Source organism: Monodelphis domestica, chromosome 6 (assembly GCF_027887165.1).
Source record: "Monodelphis domestica isolate mMonDom1 chromosome 6, mMonDom1.pri, whole genome shotgun sequence".
Lineage (NCBI taxonomy): Eukaryota > Metazoa > Chordata > Mammalia > Didelphimorphia > Didelphidae > Monodelphis > Monodelphis domestica.
In genome coordinates this window covers 211670182-211691937 of record NC_077232.1, presented here as the reverse complement: position 1 = coordinate 211691937, position 21756 = coordinate 211670182, and the positions used below count along the sequence as shown (strand labels likewise).

Below are 21756 nucleotides of genomic sequence, written 5' to 3'. Positions count from 1 at the left end.
CTGCATCTGAAGCGGGTGGAAATCAAGGAGGAGGTGCTGGCCTTTTAAAAGCAGTTTTCTCCAGTCTTTCAAGTCACTGCCCGAGGTGGAGGGAGTCATCTTTAAGTTATCATGACTAGTAAGTGACTTGGGAACTCTCCTACTTAAAGGTAAGAAGGAGTACTTTGACTTCTTGATTTGATTGGCTCAAAATAGACTCGGGGAGAGTTCATTTGTCTCACAAACATCTTTCAAATCACTGAGAGCTGAAGGCTTAGCCAGCTTGACACTGACCTGAAAACTATGACGTTCCATTCCTTAGAGCCTGAGTCAAGACTTGTCTCTCCTTTCCTGAAAGGAGCTCACTAATAAGAGCGGAAGGAGGTATGCAGGACTAATGCTTTCTTACAGCCCAATTCTTCACATTTCTTTATTTTTTCTTTCCCTGCTGTGGGCATTCCCTCCAAAGTTGCAGATGACAATGCATGACCTTTGTATGTGGTTCTTGTCCATATCTTCCCCATTTCCAATGGAGTGTTTCACCTATCATTCTGGGGGAATTCTTCCAATTCTGTTGAATTTTCAAGGGGGTTACTTTATAATTTATCTTCTTTTTCATACCTGTACTTGCTTGAATCCAGGTTCTCTTTCATAAGTCCTTTTTTTAGGTGTTATGCTTATAGAATGCACACAATGTACTTTTCTATGGTCTCTAGACCTGAATAATTTTCCTTTTAAAATGTATTTTTATTTTTAAATTTTTTTCATGCTTACATGATTCATTTTTTTCTCCTTCCCCTTGTCCTTTCCTCTTCCTGGAGCTGACAAGTTATCACTTGATATTTATTTCTAGATTATTCATTATTGTAACACAGTAAACTTTTAAAACCAAAACCCTAAATCATGTATCCATATATACAAGTGAATGTATTTTTCTTCTGCATTTCTGTTCCCAAAGTTCTTTACCTCAGTGTGGATAGCATTCTTTTTCTAAGTCCCTGGGGATTGTCCTGGATCATTGCATTGCTACTAGTAGCAAAGTCTTTCACACTATTTCAGTTACTATGTACAATGTTCTTTTGGTTCTGCTCATTTCACTCCACATCAGTTCAGGGAGGTTCTTCCAGTACATTTAGAAATCAAGCAGTTCATCATTCCTTATAGCACAATAGTTCCATCATCATCATATACCTCAATTTGTTTAGCCATTTCCCAAATCAAGGAACCTTCCCTCATTTTCCACTTTTTTGCCACCACAAAAAGCATGGCTATGAGTATTTTTGTACAACCCTTTTTTATTATCTCTTTGAGATACAAATCTAATAGTGGTATTGTTGGATCAAAGGACAGGCATTCTTTTAAAGTCATTTGTGCATAATCCCAAATTACCTGTCAGAATTAGACCTTATTATTTTTTAAGGTTACATGCATATTTCCTAGGCATACCCTTGACAAAAGAAAGCATATGGTGGAGGTTCAGGGAAGAGTACCTGGTGACAGAAAATTCCCCAAATGGTGATGTCTCCTTAATGATACAGGATGTCAATGATGAGTTTTTTTAAGCCCTGGAATACTACAGGACTGTTATAACAATATCCTAACAACCGAAATCATTTTACTATGACAATTCATGTGGAAAAAAAAAAGTGAATAAGGAATATGTATTTGGGATAATATATATGCTTATATTGATCAATAGCTATCACTCTATTATCACCTCCTGTTCCCTTTCATTATTCCTCCATTATACTCCTGGATCACGATCCCACATTCCTCCTCTTCTATCCTGTTCTCCATTACTTTCCCTGTTCCTTCCTTTTCCCTTTTCCTCTTCCTTCTCCCTTTTAGAAATTCCTCTTTGCTCTTCCTCAGTCTTTTTTTAATTATCTCTCTTCCCTACATAATACATTTCCTCCTTACCTCTCTTCCCCCTTCTTCTCTGTTTCTGTTCTGAATCTCTGAAGATAGGCTAAATGTCCATAGATCCACATATAAATAAAATGCAAATGAATTTTTCCAGGGAGTTCAGGACAGGCGGAAGGGTCCCAACTGGCAGCAGGAATAAAGCTGGATATTTTTGCTGCTCTCCTGGTTCTATCCTTCCCAGAGAGAAACACATGTTCAACCAGGCCATAGTAAGCCCAAGGCTATCTTCTTTCTAGGCCCCATACTGGAAGAGAATGCCTATAAGTGCAAACACAGATTCTTGGGTTCAATAGATTAGTCTTAGCCTATCCAGAAGGAATGGCTGCCCACGTCCCAGTAAACAATCCAGCAGACAATAGCTGATAGATGACTAGATAACCAGACAGAAACATTAGACAGATAAATAAAAGAATAATAGTTAGAAGAAAAGAGAGTCCAATGATTAAGAAAAGAAATGGTACAGGCTGCTATTTTTTTCCAAAGATACTTTATTTTCCCAATTACAAATAAAAATTTTCAACATGCATTTTTTAAAAGTAAAAGATTCAAATTGTCTCCCTCCCTCTCTTCCTCTACCCCCCTTCAGAAATGATAAGCAATTTGATCTGGGTTATATATGCATTATCATGTAGAACACACTTCCATATTGATCATCGTTGAAGAGAATAATCGTTATAAAACAAATGTGAACACCCCAGATATAAAAAAATCATATTCTCTGATCTGTATTGTCAATCCCAGAGTTCTATCCCTGGAGGAGAATAGCTTTCTTTGTCATAAATCCTGCAGAATTCTCCTGCATCAGCATTTTGCTGAGAGTAGTCAGCTTTCACAGTGGAGCTCCATACAATAGTTCTGTTCCTAGGTACAATGTTCCCATGTTTCTCCTTCCTTCACTCTTCATCAGCTTGTGTAAGTCTTTCCACTGGCTGCTGTTCTCATCCCCAGCTCCAGATCATCTGAGCTGGGGCCAGGACAGGACTGTGATGAAAGGGAGAGCTGGCATTTCTCCCTCTAAATCACTGCAGCCCAAGCTGGGATTAATACTTTTCCTTTTCTTTCCCCAGAGTTGACTGGTCCCAGGACCAAGCCAGGAGCTGCCCATCACTAGACTAGTTCCTTCAGTTTAGAAAACGTCACCATTAGAAAAGCTGATCTGAGATCATCAGGCACTTAGACCACACAATTGAATTAAGACTGTAATGGCTTCCACTCCAAAGGATGTCCTAAGATCCCTTTTAGATCAAAGTACTGCTGGGCCTGAAGTGAGATATTCGCCTACAAGAGGACCACACTGGCCACAAGGATGTTCCACTAAACCAGGTAAAACATTTACCCAAAGCCACTGTGTTAATAAATAGGCTATATTAAATATGGGATGTGCAAGCAAGGAACCAGGAAAATGCCGAGGAAGGAGAGGTAGGAGACTGAGGCATGACAGCTCCCAAGAGGAATTTTATTGACAACTTCTCTTTTTAGACTCCTGTTCTCCTTGTGTAGATCTTTCCTCTCCTTTCCAGGGAGCCATTCAAACAAAGAAGGCATCTAAAAACAAGATTAAATTTCTCAAAATATTCAAAATGAAATTGAACCATTTCTGCCAAGTTCCCAATGACCTGGTGAACTTGGAGCCAAGACAGCTTTGGCCTTGGGTGCCTGAGTGTGAACACCATTGTGAATAATAGCTCATTACTCTAAAAAACAGGTCAGAGGTGAGAACTCAGGCCCATGGCAGAAACTGGAAGCACTGTGAACACAGAGCACTGCTCACCTTTTGTGGGGAGACTAAAGGAAAACCCTTTCCCAGCAGATTTCCCAAAGATTCCAAACAACCCAGTCAAAAAAGTGTGTCTGGTGGAGTTCCAGTGGAAAAGCTAATATTGTCTCTCCCAAGAGGAATATCTGAGAAGGAAGAAATGAGAAGAAAGTTTCCATTTGAACTTAGAGTCCTGAACTTGAGTTTGGAAGAATCTAGGTGTGAACACCACAGTTCTGTGTCAAATTCTGTGTCAAAAGGTGAGAACTCACCCCTAGGGTAGAGAGGTGAAGAACTTACTGAAACACAGGAGTTGTCACCTTTTGTGGGTGGAGTCCAGGAAGGGGCTCATCAAAGGAACTCCTATATAAAAAAAAAAAAAGAAAAACTCAGTTCTTACAACAGCTTAGTTCTAAAATCTTTTGGTGTTGGAGCTCAAGGGAAAGAACAAGCATAATTTACCCTGAGAGGCATACCAGAGGACAGAATCAGAGGCAAATTGCTTTTGGAAAAAAATATCTTTTTCTCTATCTCTAAAAATGGCTTTCTTAGTCTAGTAAATAAATCAGAAATTAAAGAGGCTGAAGGAAAAAAAAATAGCTGAGTTAAGTTCTGAGTTAGGAAGCAAATTGAGGGGTACAGAAATAATGACTTCAGGTTTTCCTTGTCTTACAGCCTTGTTAGACAACCAAAAATGTGATTACACTGAGCCTTTGAAATAAAATCAGTTATTCTTACATTATGGAATAAAGTAAAAAGGTTGGCCAAGCCAGGGACATTTAGTAGTATTTGAGAGGAAGTAAAGATATTTTCTTCAAAAGATGATAACCTTAATTGTGGGAGAAGAGAAGAATAAGGTGAGAGTGAGAAGAAATGAAACAGAGCCCCCATCATCTGCTTCCCTGGAGGAGAGTGCTCAAGTTCAGTCCTGGGGACAAGTTCAGTCCTGGCCCTAGTCAAGAACACATTTCTTTAGTCATTTCAAGATCACCAGGGAGGACACCCTCTGGTAAGATAGGACTCTCCCTTAGCTCACAAAGGATGAGGTCCAGGAATCTTGTTTCCTCTTTTTGTTTAAAGGCAGTCCTGACACTTGGGTTCCCCATGTTCTCTATTGAGGACGTGTGGTAGATATGGGACCATCTCTGTTGAAGTCTCTCCATTCCCTTTGAATCTCTGGAATACACAAAAGTTCTGACATGTCTTGGATGGCACAGGAATCCTCTGGTCTAACTTTTCACTGACTCTTTCTCTCCAGGCTTAGGAACATGGAGGCCAAAGAATTGATTGAAAACCTCAAGGCAGAACTCACTTGCTCCATCTGTCTGGGCTACTTCACAGACCCAGTGACTGCCCTCAAATGTGGGCATACTTTTTGCAAAGACTGTCTCCTCCAGTGCGATGAGCAAGCCGATGCTACACTAACTTGTCCTGAGTGCAAAGCTGTCACTAGATTCAGTGACACTGTGCCCATCAAGAACCTGCAGGATTTTTCCATCACTGGCAAAACTCTCATACAGAAATTATTGTTCAGCCTGCCACTTCTGACCACCTGTGATCAACATGGAGAAAAAGAAAAGCTCTTTTGTGAGCAAGACCAAAAACTAATCTGTGGTTCCTGCTTATTAACCCAAGAGCACAAGGATCACCAGGACCTTCCTTTGCAAATGGCTGCTGACAAGTGCAAGGTAAGATTGTACCAATCCTGGAGTCAAATGGCTTCTGTTCATGGACTTCTTTGGGACCACTTGGGGCCACTGGCATATGGACCCACAGCTTAACCTACAGGGCACAAGGATTATGTAGGGGCCTCACATCTAGGACTTCACTGACACTTACACAACCGATTTATTTTCACTGGTCTTTGCAGATCCTTCTTGGTCTCAGTGTTCTCATTTTAAAATGCTAATAATAAGAAGAGCCCCAATAATCATATAACATGTGGGCCTCTTGACTCCAAAACAGCTTTGACCAAGCCTTTTTTTTTCTCTTGCAGAAGAAACTCCAGGAGACACTGAATGTATTACAGAAAAAGGATGGGGAATTGAAAGCAGAAAACAACGATATGGGAAAACAAGAGGAAAATGCTAAGGTCAGAATCTGCTTTTCTTGGTAAATTATGAGTTAATTGTCCTTTGAAGGTTCATCTCAGTAGTAATATTTGATGATAAAAATAGCAGGAAAAGGGGGAAAAAAAGATCTCTTTTGCAAAGGATTAGATTCATGTTATTGATCAAAGAATGAAAAGTTTTACACTCTTATGATAAAGTAATTCCATGCCTGATGCTAATAAAATAACTCTTTGCATATAAGTTGTTAAAATATACGTATGATCAAACATTTTCTACAAAGGAATTGGGTATTTTGAGAGAAAATTATCTCTCTTTTTGAGGACGTTTCCTTTATAAATGATCACTCTATGATTTCCATCCTTAACTACTTGTTTCACAAAATGACCTGCAAGAAAAAATATTCCTCAAAAACCCTGAAATGGAAAATTTTGGCCCAGCAGCCAGAAAAGCTAGGTCTCGTTTCAGAATTCATGAATCTTCTTAGATGGCAAAAATATGTCATAAAGAGCACAAATGTTGAGTATGCACCTCATTCCATTGTAAAATTTTTGCTTCTTTCCTTTATCCTAATTTCTCTTCGGACAGAAGCATGCAGACCTTTACAAAAAGCTAATTAGATGTGAATACAAAAAAATGCATGAGATTTTATACGATGAAGAAAATGAACACCTGCAAAAACTGAACCAGGACTTAGAGGACAATCTGGCAAAAGTCCAAACAAATAAGGCCATACTGTCCGAACAAATTCAACTCTTCCAACAAATGATACTAGAAATCGAAGAGAGTTTGAATGCGTCCCCTTTCAAAATGCTCCAGGTGAGTGTGTGAAAGTGCCCTGTACTATTGCTATAGAAATGAGGAGCAGGAGGTTCAGGCCCTTTCCAAAGAACATGAAGAAAAGGGTTTCAGAAATATTTGCAAAAATGGACCAGTTCAGATTTTCATCTGATTCCTGAAGTGCCCTTGCTTGTTGAGGAGCAGGGCTGGGGAGTAGTCATATGTAGCACAGAGCTTCTCAAGTGCTCTGTATTTCCCTACCTGCCTCAGGTTGGTTTGAATTTATTCTTGCTTGAATCTACCAATTCTCCCAGAGTGATGACATACCTCATTCCTTGGGAAAAAGTGGGTGGGATACTTCATCCCTTGGAGGCTCTTTTCAGAAGCAATAGTTAATGATTCTATAAAATGAGGATGTGCCTCTTCAGTCTCAGACCCACATGTCCAAGGACTAACCATCAACAAGCTTGGCAACCAGTCTCCCAGACCACCAAATGCTTTCCAACTTCCTCATTTGCTTCTCTCCTTCAGACAAAGCAAAATTTCACTCTGATAGATGAGTTTTCTGTGTGAAGGAAGGAGAGAAGGGCACAATGTTGCTCTTCTCACAATGGAGTTATTTCTCCAAGCTCAGGAGCCAACCAGAAGTATGAGGCCAATCAAAGAGCAACCAGAGATCACTCTCACCAATTCTGCACCAACGTGAATTGTGCCCATATTTTAATGTCCCTGGAAAAGAACTCAAAGGGAGTGACAGAAAAGTGAGGACGTGTGTCTGGGCTCTCTGAGAAAGATAATCTTAAAGAATCAGACCAAGGAGCAAAACACTAACTCTATTTTCTTTCCCCAGGATATGAAAGGCATCCTGGAAAGGTAAGGCTCCCTTCTTTGGTCTACTAAGTCAGAAAATCAAATCTGTGAAGGAGTCTGGCTCTTTGAAGGGGGTAACTAGGGTCCAATGTGCTGGAACATAATGAAGAATTTGATGCAGGAAGTATTTTGGAGACCTTTGTAGAACAAATGTAACTGAGTGCATCCTGTTTCTTAGGAATGAGGAGCTGCGACTTCAAGAAACGCAGACTGTTAACCTCACTTTTACAAGTTCCAGATAAATGGTTTAATAGAACTTCTCAGGAGCTATCAAAGTCAGTCAAAGTATACCTTTCTCAGTTGACATTCAGGCAACTGCCAGAAGCCCCCATATTGTTTCCAGTGTATTTCTGAAGTGTCTGCTATGAGCCAGCCCAAACGACCCCTTCTGCTACACCATAAAGATCATTTCTCCCCTCACATGACTACTGAAGAAGTGATTTCCAGTTTCCCCCTTTGTTATCTCAACAGGCGTGAGTGATCCTCCTTTTTCACTTATTTACTCATTCATTTACCATTTATTGTTGAGAATGTGCATTTGGGGTCACTTTTTAACTTTCTGCTGGTGAAGGGTATTTTGGAAACCTGGAGTGCTCATTCCTTGCTATGAGAATTCTGTAGTACAGTCTCTTTTCCATTCTATTCATTTTCCTATTAGGAAGCTTGTGAACCTTTCTGGAAAAGAACCAACTTTTGGTTCTTGAGCTTTCTCTGATGCTTTATTTCAAGTTCTGAGACCATTCAGGAAAGCCAGGCTGAGTCAAACTTTCACCTACCTGAATTTCCTCTGCAGACTCAGTGGGGAAATAAATGTGTAGGAAAAGGAGCCATTGTGGAAGAATATTCCTGAGAAGAGGCATATTTGCCTCTGAGAATCATAGAAAAAAAGTTTCTTTGATAGAAAGGATTATATTAAAAACAAAAAAACCTCACTCTCAGGCAAGGAAGAAATCCCAGCTTCCTCTGAGACTGAGACTGAATAGATGCAAGAGATGACAGGGGAGGAAAGGGAAATCTTTCACTGGGTATTCCTATGGCGTAATTCCATGACATTTCTTCAACACTAAGATACTTCTCACAAGTATGTCAGTGAGAAATATCCTATTGCTTCCCTATTGGTCAGCTTGTGGCTGAGTCTTGTTCCAGTTCCAGAAGTTCCATCGCCCTCCACCAATACCCCGTCTCCCAAACTGGCATAGTAATTGAACATCTATAATATGTTCCTAAATGTGCTTTGTGTATCTAAGTTGTTCCTGTTCTAATCCATCCTTCCCGAGGATTAATGATGAACCTTGGATCTTATTCCGATGTCACAGGTCATTCTAATGTCCAAAGCCCACACAATGAAGTCTAAACATTTTCACCAAGTCATGCTACCCAGATGCCTTCTTTCCTTGTCACCATTCTCCAACTTCTTGCCTCCAACTCCATTTCTGGGATTTTCAAGTAATCATCCAGTTCTTCATTGACTCCTTCCCTGCCTCCTTTTCTCCCTTCCTCCAGTTCATCTTCCCTCTCACTTTCTTCCTTTGTTTCCTTCCATATTTATCTCCTTCCTATAAATCTTCTTTTATCCAAATTTGTAACTTTTTAATGTGTTTACTAATCTATCTTGATTATGTATCTATGTAGGTCTCAAGTAGCTTCCATTCATCTCTTTGAGGACAGGGATCTCTGGAAGAACTGAAAAGAGTGAATCCCTCTTTTAGCTGATCTTTGTAAAAAGTGATTTGTACAAAAATGTCCTTTTCACCAAGGACCCAATGCTTATATTTCCCATCTGTGTTAGTCCATACTGTCAATGACAATCCCGATACAATAACTCCTTCAGATACTACATATCTTCCAAGGCATGACTTTCTACGCAAACATAGTAACTGCTTAATTAAAAAGTCATTCTATAGTATTTAAAGAATACCTCAAAATATAGATAATTGGTTTTTTAAATGAACTTAGTATTTATTTCATTGTATTCTACCTTCATTTTAATTAGGAAACCAAGGTATTAGATAACTAAGATATTTTTGCCCATAAATGTCAGAGGCAAAGGCAGGACAGTCCCCTCAAGATTTCTTATATAATTGCAAATGGATTTAATGTCCCAAAGTTTGAGATCGTTCAGGATTAGGGATTTTTTTGGGGGTGGGGGAGATGCTTTTAACTCCCAACATCTGACATCCAAGGCTAATAATTCCTTTTCTTTTTTTATAGAGGCTATAACAATGGATCCTGAAACAGACACATTTCAACTTATTATACCTGAAGATTATAAGAGTATAAAGTATCATTTTGACACACTCAAACAGCCTGACAACAAAGAAACACGTGACTATTTTGTTACTGTGTTGGGAACTGAGAGCTTTTCCAGTGGCCAACACTACTGGGAAGTAGATGTGGAAGGTCAGACAGAATGGGTACTTGGAATCTGTGAGGATTCAGTCAGCAAAAATGAGAATGTCTCTATGTTATATGAAGATGTAAAAGCCATAATAGGCTTAAAAGTTAATCAAACACTCTTCTGGAGTTCAGAAAGTTGCTTTTTGTTGATACCTCCATGCAAGTTGGGTATTTTCCTTGACTATGAAAAGGGCAACATTACTTTTTATAATGTTAATGAAAAGAATGTTATCTTTAGTTTTCTAAATTCAACTTTTCGAGGGCCTGTTCGCCCTTTCAGCTCTACTTAGTGTGAGCCCAAACAAATAAAAATGAAATAGAATAACATATCTGAATACCATTAACGGCTATATTAACAAAAAGCTCATGTCAAAATGAGTGTGTGTCTCTGTCTCCATCTCTGCTTTTCTATATATACTTGAAGAAGCATCAAAATGGTTCCTTACTCTCTTCCTTATCACCCTCCTGCCTTCTTTCTTCAACCCTCCTACTCTTCTCTGCATTTCTTCTTGCCACCTAACTTTCTACTTCCTCTTTCCCCTCCCTTTTCATCTTTCCACTCCTCTTCCTAACTGCTGCCCTTCCTACTCCTGCCTCTATCCTGAAGTTACTAAGCAAAGTCAAACACCCCAAAATCTGAATTCAGAATCCTCCCTTCTCCAAGATAAAAACGGAATACAACTAGCTTTTCTCAGAGAAACACGGCTTGGGATGGGGAGGAGCATGAGCTACCCAGCCAGAGGGGAAATCCAGCCTCCTTTTTTCAAGGTCAGAAATATGTATTCAACAAAGCATTAGTGAGCCTCTGGTTATGTTCCTCCTCTGTCCAGCTTTGGAAGACAGTACCTGCAGGTGTGAACACAAATTCCTGATGGACAACAAAATAGTCCTGAGTTCTTCAAAAGGAGGGATCTAATGGGGCACGGACACAATTAAGTTCTAACTGTGTCAGCGAGCAGCCAGACAAAGCTAAATGAAGATCATTCAGGCTTTGAAAAGAATTCCTAAACCAGAGAAGATATTTACAAAGACAACCCTTTTGGTGACTAGATCTTACTAAACCAGAAAATCTCCAAGCAAGGTAATAGGAAAGTACAAAAGAAGGAGACATGTGAGATTTCAGAAAGATGTTTTTCAAAATAAATTTTGGATGGGGCTGACCATTTTTCTTGCTTCTCCAATCCTTCTTTCCTTTCTAGAAAGAAATATTCAGCCTAGCCATGAGGAACATCAATCTGATCTTCTAGGCACCCCAGCCCTCAAAGAGGGGTGCAATAGATTGTTGTCTAATGTCTAATAGAACCAACCTATTTGGTCTTGGCCAGTGAAGGTGAACCCATGGCACAAATTCCATAAAGGGTCCACAAAGTCCTCTGTTTGCCTACCAGAGTTTGTTATTAGAAAGCCAGGACTTGGAGCAGAGCTCCCCCTTTCCAGGTGCCTGAGGACATTCCTCCTGTCAAATGTCCCCCTACTCAGCAGCCCAAGGTGAGGTCTTTCTCCTTCCCTCTCTGGAATAAGGGGGGAGAGAAAGGTCGGGGGGAGGCAGGGCAAGGCATTTGGTCTGACATGGCACTCAATCTCTAAAAGGTTTACCATCACTGAAAGAGAACAATTGATATGACCTCAGGCAAATCATTTCTTTCTCTGGATCTCAGTTTTCTCATCCTTTAAATAAGAAGAGGGTACTCATGCTTTCCAAATTTAAATCTTATGTGAGGTTTACTTTACTCTTCCAAGTTGGATCGTGGTTAAATGTTCTTACTAGTAAATTGTTGAAAATTTACTTGGAAATTATTGAAAATTTATTATTTTTAATAAAAACAATAAGCACTATTTTATTTCTGTGTTAATAGGTGTACACTTATTCAGTTATGCCTCTCTTAAAAAAATTGATATAATTTTTCCATTACTTATACTTCCCCATATGCCTGTATAATCTATTCCTTATATAACTAACAATGATAACAAATAGTTGCATTATATGGTCTTTTAAGGTCTGCAAAGCACTTGACCCCATTTGATCCTTACAACAACCCTGTAAAATAGGTGCTATTATTGTTCCCAGTCTGCAGATGAGGAAACAAGCTGGCAGATGTTAATTGAGTTGCCCAGGATCACACAGCTTTGAAAGGTCTGAAGTAGGATTTGAGTTCAGGTCTTCCTGAGTCTAAGCCCCAAATTCTTTCCACTGTGTCATTTAGTTGTTAGTAAAAAAGGAAAAAAAATTGAGCAAAAGTAACCTGCAATAAAGGGGAGGAAGTATGCTCTTTGATCCTTAGGTGGGAGGGAGAGGACTATTTATTCATTATACTCCTAACATTCAGTTTCAATGACTTTGCTCTTACTCATTCCTTGCATAGTCAGAGTCATTGCATGTATTGCTTTCCTTTTTTCTACTTGCTTCACTTGCCACCATACTAGTTCATATAAGTCATCCTCTGGTTCTCTGTATTTCTTATATCTATTTCTTAAAGCACATACATGTACCATGACTCATTTTGCCATTCCTTCCATTGAACGGCACCTACTCTGTTTCCAGTTCTTTGTCACTACAAAAAGTAGTGTTAGAAATTTTGGGCATATATGGGGGTAGTTGACCTCATTGGTGTATATGCCTAGCAGTGGGATCTGTTGATCAAAAAACATTTTTGTCACTTTCTTCATATAATTCCAATTGTTTTCCTGAACAGTTGGATGACTTCACATCTCCACAAATAACATATAGTATATCTGTCTTTCCACAATCTCTCTATGGATTAAGAAGGCTCTGTTTTCTTCTTGTCTTGAATGACTTAAGGGAATTCACTTTCCTCCTAAGTGAAAAGGAGAGGGTTGGGGGTAGGTAGGTGGCTCAGTGGGCACTTCCCAACTATGCCACAACCCCAGTTGGCTAGCCCTTCTCACTCTTCTGCCTTGGAATTAATACTTACAATTAATTCTTTAATTTTTTTTCATGCAATTAACTCATGATTTCCAAGAGTTGGGACTAAAGGAATCCATTGAATATCTCTCTTTAAAAAAAATTAATTTATTTATTCAAATAAGAACATTATTCCTTGGTTACAATAATCACATTATTTCCCTCCCTCTCTTCCACCCACCATTCCAGCAGTCGATGCACAATTTCATTGGGTATTACTTGTGTCCTTGATCAGAACCTATTTCCATGTTGTTGGTGTTTGCACTAGGATGTTGTTCATTTAGAGTTTACATCCCCAGCCATATCCCTTTGACCCATGTAACCAAGCAGTTGTTTTTCTTTGGTGTTTCTACTCTGACAGTTTTCGTCTGAATGTGGATAGTGTTCTTTCTCATAGATCCTTTCGGGTTGTACAGGATCACTGCATTGCCACTAATAGAAAAGTCCATTATGTTTCATTGTACCACAGTGTATCAGTCTCTGTGTACAATGACCTCCTGGTTCTGCTCCTCTCACTCTGCAAAATTTGTAACTTTATTGATTAAAAACCTATTAAAAGTTTCTAAATGATTTCTATAGGATGATGTATTTTTTTTTACTAAATATTCCCCACATCTCCTTGGTAAGTAGGAGCCCCTTTTTTATCCAGATCTCTCCTTTTATTGTTTTTTTATTATTCTTTTTAAAAAACCCTTATTTTCTAAGACTTGTACAAGAATATTAATAGCTATGTTCTTTGTGATGGCAAAAAAAAGGGGCTCCTACTTACCAAGGAGATGTGGGGAATATTTAGTAAAAAAAAATATCACTGCATTGCCACTAATAGAAAAGTCCATTATGTTTCATTGTACCACAGTGTATCAGTCTCTGTGTACAATGACCTCCTGGTTCTGCTCCTCTCACTCTGCATTAATTCCTGGAGGTTGTTCCAGTCCCCATGGAATTCCTCCAGTTTATTATTCCTTTGAGCACAATAGTATTCCATCACCAACATATACCACATTTTATTCAGCCATTCCCCAACTAAAGGGCGTCCCCTCATTTTCCAATTTTTTTTTGCCATCACAAAGAACATAGCTATTAATATTCTTGTACAAGTCTTAGAAAATAAGGGTTTTTTAAAAAGAATAATAAAAAAACAATAAAAGGAGAGATCTGGATAAAAAAGGGGCTCCTACTTACCAAGGAGATGTGGGGAATATTTAGTAAAAAAAAATACATCATCCTATAGAAATCATTTAGAAACTTTTAATAGGTTTTTAATCAATAAAGTTACAAATTTTGGATATACCTTTTGAGAAAAAAATGAATCTTTTATTTCTCATGGGCACATGCAGGGTAACTGGAATTCATTTCCTTTAATATTGCATAGGAGATAGGGGAAGATTTGCCAAGAAGCCAAGGAGTATAGGAAACAAAAAAGATCTAGTCTGCAAATTATGATCTATAAACCAAATCCAGTCCCAGTCTGTTTTTGTACAGCTGGTGACCTAAGTCTCTACAAATTTATTTAAATACAGTTTTACTTAAAAGTGTACAACTTTATTTACAAATGTAAAGACTGTTAACTCTCAGGCCTCCTAAAAAAAATAGACAGCACATAGTATTTGCCCTGCTGGCCATAGATTGCTAACTGTTGGTCTAGATGACCTACAAATTCTCTTTGAGCTCTAATATTTTATTGTTAGAAATAGAACAGGATGTCAGGATGAGGATAAATTACACAGTAGTAGAAAGACCCAAGGAAGATTCAGAAAAGAAGAATCATTTGAGTTGAGCCTTGAAGATTTTGGGCAAATAAATAAGTGTGAGGTATTACAGGTTTAAATAGAAACAAGAGGCTGGAAAATAATGCACAGATGAAAGACAGTCTTTCTGATTTCTCCTTTTAAATGTTGTTTTTCCAATGGGTTCACGACTGTTCCACGCCTTGCCCATCAGACACATATCCATAAATTGCATGACCTCTCCTTACCATCATATATTGGGTGTGCTATGTACTTAAAGGAGAAGGAAAAGCAAATAAACACATGGCATCCTAGAGTCATTCATTCTCCACATGTATCCAGTTATTTGGAACTTTATAGCATCAAGTATTGTTTCATTCGGGTAGGCTGACTGCATTCCCAAACATCTTTGGTCATTCTCTTTTGCCATCTAATATTAATTATGACTCATGGGTGAAGCTATTGAAATTGTGCCAGAAGCTTGCTGAGGTAACATATCTAGGTTTTACAGCCACAAAGAAGGTTAGTCACTACCATTTCTCTGTAAATCTTTGCACAGTCCTGGAGTGCAGAATCTTCACACTCATTTGACAGCCAGGTTCCCAAAGATATAGATGGGCCTTTTCAATTCACTTTTCATCTTCCTGAATCACGTGACAGCACACACTGTCTTAGGTAGAAGATTTCAGTGGTGTCCTAAAGTATTTCCATGAAAAATATAATGAATGGGGTTGGTGTCTCTGGTGAATCAAAACACATGAACTTCTGGTCAAGATGGCGGCTTAGAGGCAGCGAAAGTTCAGACCTCTGAAAACCCTTCCTTACCAATCACAAACTGAATGCTCCCAGGACACCAAAATTCAAACTGAACAACAAGACAGACCCAGGGAACCCTCCTCCTGGACCTGGATCAAAAGGTATGGCCCCCCAAAAGCCAGAAACCTAGATCAATAGGATCTAAGGGGTAGGCAGAAGAAAGTTCCCCGGACCCATCCCCCCCTAACCCAGAGTGCTAAGCCCACAACCCAGCAAAAGGGCCTCAGGGCTGGCTATTCTGAAGGACTCACCATGAAAGCAACCTGAGCCAGACTCCGGGGAGCCCACCACATATGGCAAGGAAACAGAGAGAGAAGGGGGAAGCCTGTAGCCCCCTGGCTGGGTCCTTCCATCTGAGTCTCAAGGGAGGTTTCAACTTTAGGGTACCATCTGAACCCAATCCCGTCAGGACCCCTCAGAGCTTCTGAAAGGACAGAAACCTCAGGGCCAGCAAAGGGGTTACACCGAAGGGCTTAACTTGAGAGCAACCTGGGCCAGTCTCTGGGCATTCAACACAGATTGTGGAGGAGGAGGTGTTTTGGTTCGGGGATCATTTGGCCCACACCAGCTGAACTTAATCCCATCAGGAGCCCTCAGAGTCCAGGGAGACCATGACGCCTCCCCCCCCCCCTAAAGAGCAGGGTCTTCTATAAGAACAGAAAACTAGAGGAAGAGTCAAGATGGCAGCCCAGAAGTATTATAGACCTGGCAGCCTGGCCAGAACTTTGGAGATCCTCCATATTTGCTCCAGCCTTCTAAGAAGTTTAAAACTCAGAGTAAACCCAGCCCAACCAAGCTGAACTCAATCCCATCAAAAGTCTCCAGAATGCAGGGAAGCCCAGGCTCCCCATCCATCCTCATTGACTGCTGGACTTTAAGCCAATCAAAAGCCTCCAGAGAACAGGGAAGCTCAAACCCCCAACAACCCTCCCCCAGAGGCTACACCAACAGATCTTCTGTTAAAGCTCCAAGAGGGGAGACTGATAGAAGTCCCCAAAAAACAAAAAAAATGAGAGGAACAAGAGCACAGACAAATAAGGGGAGTAAAGAAGTGGTGAATTTAAGGAAACAACAAAAAAAGAAAAAAGAAACTACAATAGATAGCTACTACTCAGCAAATGGAACAGAGGGGGAGAGATCAGCAAACGATAAACCAGAAATCCCAGCAAATTAGATACAGGCTGTGGAAGAACTCAAAACACATCTAAGAGAGGCTGAAGACAATTGGGAAAAGAACTTAAAAATTAAGATAAGTTATCTGGAAACAGAGGCACTTGAAGTAAAACGAGAAAATAGTGCTTTGAAAGCCAAAACCAACCAGTTGGAAGACGAGGCAAAGAGGATGAAAGAAAGACAAGGCAAAAAGGATGAAAGAAAGATGAGGCAAAGAGGATGAAAGAAAGATGAGGCAAAAAGGATGAAAGAAAGATGAGGCAAAGAGGATGAAAGAAAGACGAGGCAAAGAGGATGAAAGAAAGACGAGGCAAAGAGGATGAAAGAAAGATGAGGCAAAGAGGATGAAAGAAGATCTTCAAAGAAAATCAGGCCAGACCAGAAGGAAAAGGATGACCAAAAAGCCAGAGATGAAATCCAATCTTTAAGAACCAGAACACAACAGCTGGAATTAAGTGAACTCAGAAGGAAGTAGGACACTATAAAAACAAAAAGAATGAAAAAATTAAGGAAAATGTGAAGCATCTCATTAACAAAACAGATGATTTAGAAAATCGTTCAAGAAGAGACAATTTAAGAATAATTGGACTACCAGAAGACCATGACAAAAGAAAAAGCCTGGACATAATACTAGAGGAAATTATCCAGGAAAACTGTCCCGAGATCCTAGAACAAGAGGGGAAAGTGGAGATTGAAAGAATCCACAGATCACCCCCTGTATTTAATCCCCAACTGACAAGACCAAGAAATGTTATAGCCAAATTCAAAAACAATCAGATGAAAGAAAAGATATTACAAGCTGACAAGAAGAAGCCATTCAGATACCATGGAAACACGGTGAGGTTAACACAGGATCTGGCTGCATCCACACTGAAGGACCAAAAGGCATGGAATACTATATTCCGGAAAGCAAGGGAACTAGGTCTACAACCAAGAATAAAATACCCATCAAACCTGACTATATTCTTACAGGGGAAAGTATGGTCATTCTACACAACAGAAGAGTTCCAAGCATTCATAAATAAAAGACCAGACCTGAACAGAAAATTTGAAGTCCAACCACAGAACTCAAAAGAATCATTAAAAGGTAATTTAAAAAGAAGGGAAAAAAACAAACAAAACAACAACAAAAATTTTGTAAGAGACTCAATAAGTTAAAATATGTATCCCTATAAGAAAAAAGGTCATTGGTAACTCTTAAAAACTGTTGCTGTCACCTGAACAGCTAGAAGAACTACACTCAGAGGGAACAGTGACAAACTGTATAGGATGAAAGGACAAGACATAAATAGGTATGTAGATATATGCATGCATAAATGCATATACATGTGTAGGTATATATATACACACACACATGACTAGAGCTAAAAAAAGAGGTTATGATTAAAAGAAATGGGAAGAGAAACAAATGGGGGTACATTTATATGTCAAAAAGAAGCTCATGGCGGGAGGGGGGAGAACATTGATACACTGGAAGGGTAAAGAGTTTGGAGATAGGAAATACTCAACTCTTACGTACTTTGAAACTGACCCAAAGAGGGAAGAACAACCCAATCCATTGGGGAAGAGAATAGATTTGCATCCTATAGGGGAGTAAAAAGTAAGAAATGGACTGGTGGGGAGGGAAGCAGTACAAGGGAGGGAGAGGGTGTGGGGGGGGATTTTAAAAAGACTACAGATGAAAATAAGGGAGGGAATAAGAAGGGAGGGTGTAGAAAGGGAAGTAAAATAATGGGGGGGGGGGGCCTAGGGGGACTGACTAAACAAACATTGGTGTAGAAGGAAATAGTGAAAGAAGAAAAGGCAGGAGCAGGAGTAGAAATCAAAATGCTGGGAAATACACAGCTAGTAATCATAACTCTGAATGTGAATGGAATGAACTCACCCATAAAATTCAAGTGAATAACAGAGTGGATTAGACTCCAAAACCCTACCATATGCTGTCTGCAAAAAACACACATGAAGATAGATACGCATGGGGTGAAAGTAAGAGGATGGAGCCAAATCTATTGGGCATCAAATGATAAAATGAAGGCAGGAGTAGCAATCTGATATTGGACAACGCCAAAGTAAAAATAAATCTAGTTAAAAGAAATAGGGAAAGTAATTACATCCTGAGAAAAGGCAGTATAGACAACGAAGAAATATCTGTACTCAATATGGATGCACCAAATGGCAGAGCATCAAAATTTTTAAAGGAGAAACAAGAGGAGCTCAAGGATGAAATAGATAGAAAAACTATACTAGTGGGAGATTTTAACCTTCCCCTATCCGAACCAGATAAATCAAATAAAAAAATAAATAAGAGGTAAGAGAAGCAAATGAAATCTTAGAAAAATTAGAGTTAGTAGACATATGGAGAAAAATAAATAGGGATAAAAAGGAATACACCTTCTTTTCAGCAGAACATGGTACATTCACAAAAATTGACCATGTAACAGGGCACAAAATCATTGCAAACAACTGCAAAAGGGTAGAAATAATAAATGCAACCTTCTCAGACCACAATGATAAAAATAATAATTAGTGAGGGTACATGGAGAGATAAATCAAAAATTAATTGGAAATTAAACAATATGATTCTCCAAAACCAGCTAGTTAAAGAACAAATTGTAGAAACTATTAATAACTTCATTGAAGAAAATGACAATGGTGAGACATCTTTTCAAAACCTATGGTATGCAGCCAAAGCAGTACTGAGGGGGAAATTTATATCCTTGAGTTCATATATAAACAAATTAAGAAGGGCAAAGGTCAATGAATTGGGCATGCAAATTAAAAAAACTAGAAAGTGAACAAATTAAGAATCCTCAGATGAAGACTAAATTAGAAATTCTAAAAATCAAAGGAGAAATTAATAAAATGGAAAGTCAAAGAACTATTGATTTAATAAATACGACTAGAAGCTGGTACTTTGAAAAAACAAATAAAATTGACAAAGTACTAGTCAGTCTAATTAAAAAAAGGAAAGAAAAAAAAACAAAATTGGCAGTATCCCAGATGAAAAGGGAGACCTCACCTCTAATGAAGAGGAAATCAAGGCAATCAATAAAAACTACTATGCCCAATTAAATGGCAAAAAATATGGCAATCTAAGTGATATGGATGAATACTTACAAAAATATAAATTGCCTAGACTAAAAGAAGAAGAAATAAATTACCTAAACAATCCCATATCAGAAAAAGAAATTGAACAAGCCATCAAAGAACTCCCTAAGAAAAAATCCCCAGGTCTAGATAGATTCAAAAATGAATTCTATCAAACATTCAAAAAATAGATAACCCCAGTACTATACAAACTATTTGACAGAATAAGCCAAGAAGGGATTCTACCAAATTCTTTTTATGATACAAACATGGTACTGATCCCAAAGCCAGGTAGGTTAAAACAGAGAAAGAAAACTATAGGCCAATCTCCCTAATGAATATAGATGCAAAAATCTTAAATAGGATACTAGCAAAAAGACTCCAGCAAGTCATCACAAGGGTTATCCAGTACGATCAGGTAGGATTCATACCAGGAATGCAAAGATGGTTCAATATTAGGAAAGCTGTCCACATAATTGACCATATAAACAAGCAAACTGACAAAAATCACATGATTATCTCAATAGATGCAGAAAAAGCCTTTGACAAAATACAACACCCATTCCTATTGAAAACACTAGAAAGTATAGGAATAGAAGGGCCTTTCCTAAAAATAATAAACAATATATATCTTAAACCATCAGCAAACATCATCTGCAATGGGAAAAAACTCAAAGCCTTCCCAATAAGATCAGGAGTCAAACAAGCATGCCCATTATCACCTTTCTTATTTAATATTGTACTAGAAACACTAGCAGTAGCAATTAGAGAAGAAAAAGAAATTGAAGGAATTAAAATTGGCAATGAGGAGACCAAGCTGTCACTCTTTGTGGATGATACGATGATTTACTTAAAGAATCCTAGGGAATCAACCAAAAAGCTAATCGAAATAATCAACAACTTTAGCAAAGTTGCAGGATACAAAATAAACCCACAGAAGTCATCAGCATTTCTGTATATCTCGAACCCAGTTCAGCAGCAAGAATTAGAAAGAGAAATTCCATTTAAAGTCACCCAAGCCAATATAAAATACTTAGGAATCTATCTCCCAAGACAAACACAGGAACTACATGAACACAACTACAAAACACTCTCCACACAATTAAAACTAGATCTAAACAATTGGAAAAACATTGATTGCTCATGGGTGGGACGAGCTAACATAATAAAAATGACCATCCTACCCAAACTCATCTATCTATTTAGCACCATACCCATCGAACTACCAAAAAACATTTTACTGAATTAGAGAAAACCATAACAAAGTTCATTTGGAAGAATAAAGGATCAAGGATATCCAGGGAAATAATGAAAAAAATATATACAAAGGAAGGTGGCCTTGCAATCCCAGATCTCAAAATATATTACAAAGCAGTGGTCATCAAAACAATTTGGTACTGGCTAAGAGACAGAAAGGAGGATCAGTGGAATAGACTTGGGGTAAATAACTTCAGCAAGACAGTCTATGACAAACCCAAAGACCCCAGCTTTTGGGACAAAAATCCAGTATTTGATAAAAACTGCTGGGAAAATTGGAAGACAGTGTGGGAGAGATTAGGTTTGGTTCAACACCTCACACCCTACACCAAGATAAACTCAGAATGGGTGAATGACTTGAATATAAAGAAGGAAACTATAAGTAAATTAGGTGAACACAGAATAGTATACATGTCAGACCTTTGGGAAGGGAAAGATTTTAAAACCAAGAAAGACTTAGAAAGAGTCACAAACTGCAAAATAAATAATTTTGACTACATCAAATTAAAAAGGTTTTGTACAAACAAAACCAATGTAACTAAAATTAGAAGGAAAGCAGCAAATTGGGAAATAATCTTCATAACAAAAACCTCTGACAAAGGTCTAATTACTCAAATCTATAAAGAGCTAAACCAGTTGTACAAAAAAATCAAGCCATTCTCCAATTGATAAATCGGCAAGGGACATGAATAGGCAATTTTCAGTTAAAGAAATCAAAATTATTAATAAGCACATGAAAAAGTGTTCTAAATCTCTTATAATCAGAGAGATGCAAATCAAAACAACTATGAGGTATCACCTCACACCTAGCAGATTGGCTAACATGACAGCAAAGGAAAGTAATGAATGCTGGAGGGGATGTGGCAAAGTAGGGACATTAATGCATTGCTGGTAGAGTTGTGGATTGATCCAACCATTCTGGAGGGCAATTTGGAACTATGCCCAAGGGCAAAAAAAGACTGTCTGCCCTTTGATCCAGCTATAGCACTGCTGAGT

The 21756-nt window shown here is 38.6% G+C and overlaps 1 protein-coding gene across 1 annotated transcript in view; it reads left to right on the top strand.

Moving 5' to 3' along the window:
- The first annotated feature begins 4929 nt into the window (after positions 1-4929).
- Positions 4930-21756, top strand: part of LOC103095610 (tripartite motif-containing protein 12A-like) — a 41494-nt gene continuing 24667 nt past the window's right edge. Inside the window, exons 1-5 of the mRNA XM_056803815.1 lie at positions 4930-5349; positions 5658-5753; positions 6319-6549; positions 7724-7853; positions 9592-9780. Coding sequence (XP_056659793.1) covers positions 4930-5349; positions 5658-5753; positions 6319-6549; positions 7724-7853; positions 9592-9780 — 1066 coding nt within the window. The remainder of the gene's footprint in view (positions 5350-5657; positions 5754-6318; positions 6550-7723; positions 7854-9591; positions 9781-21756) is intronic.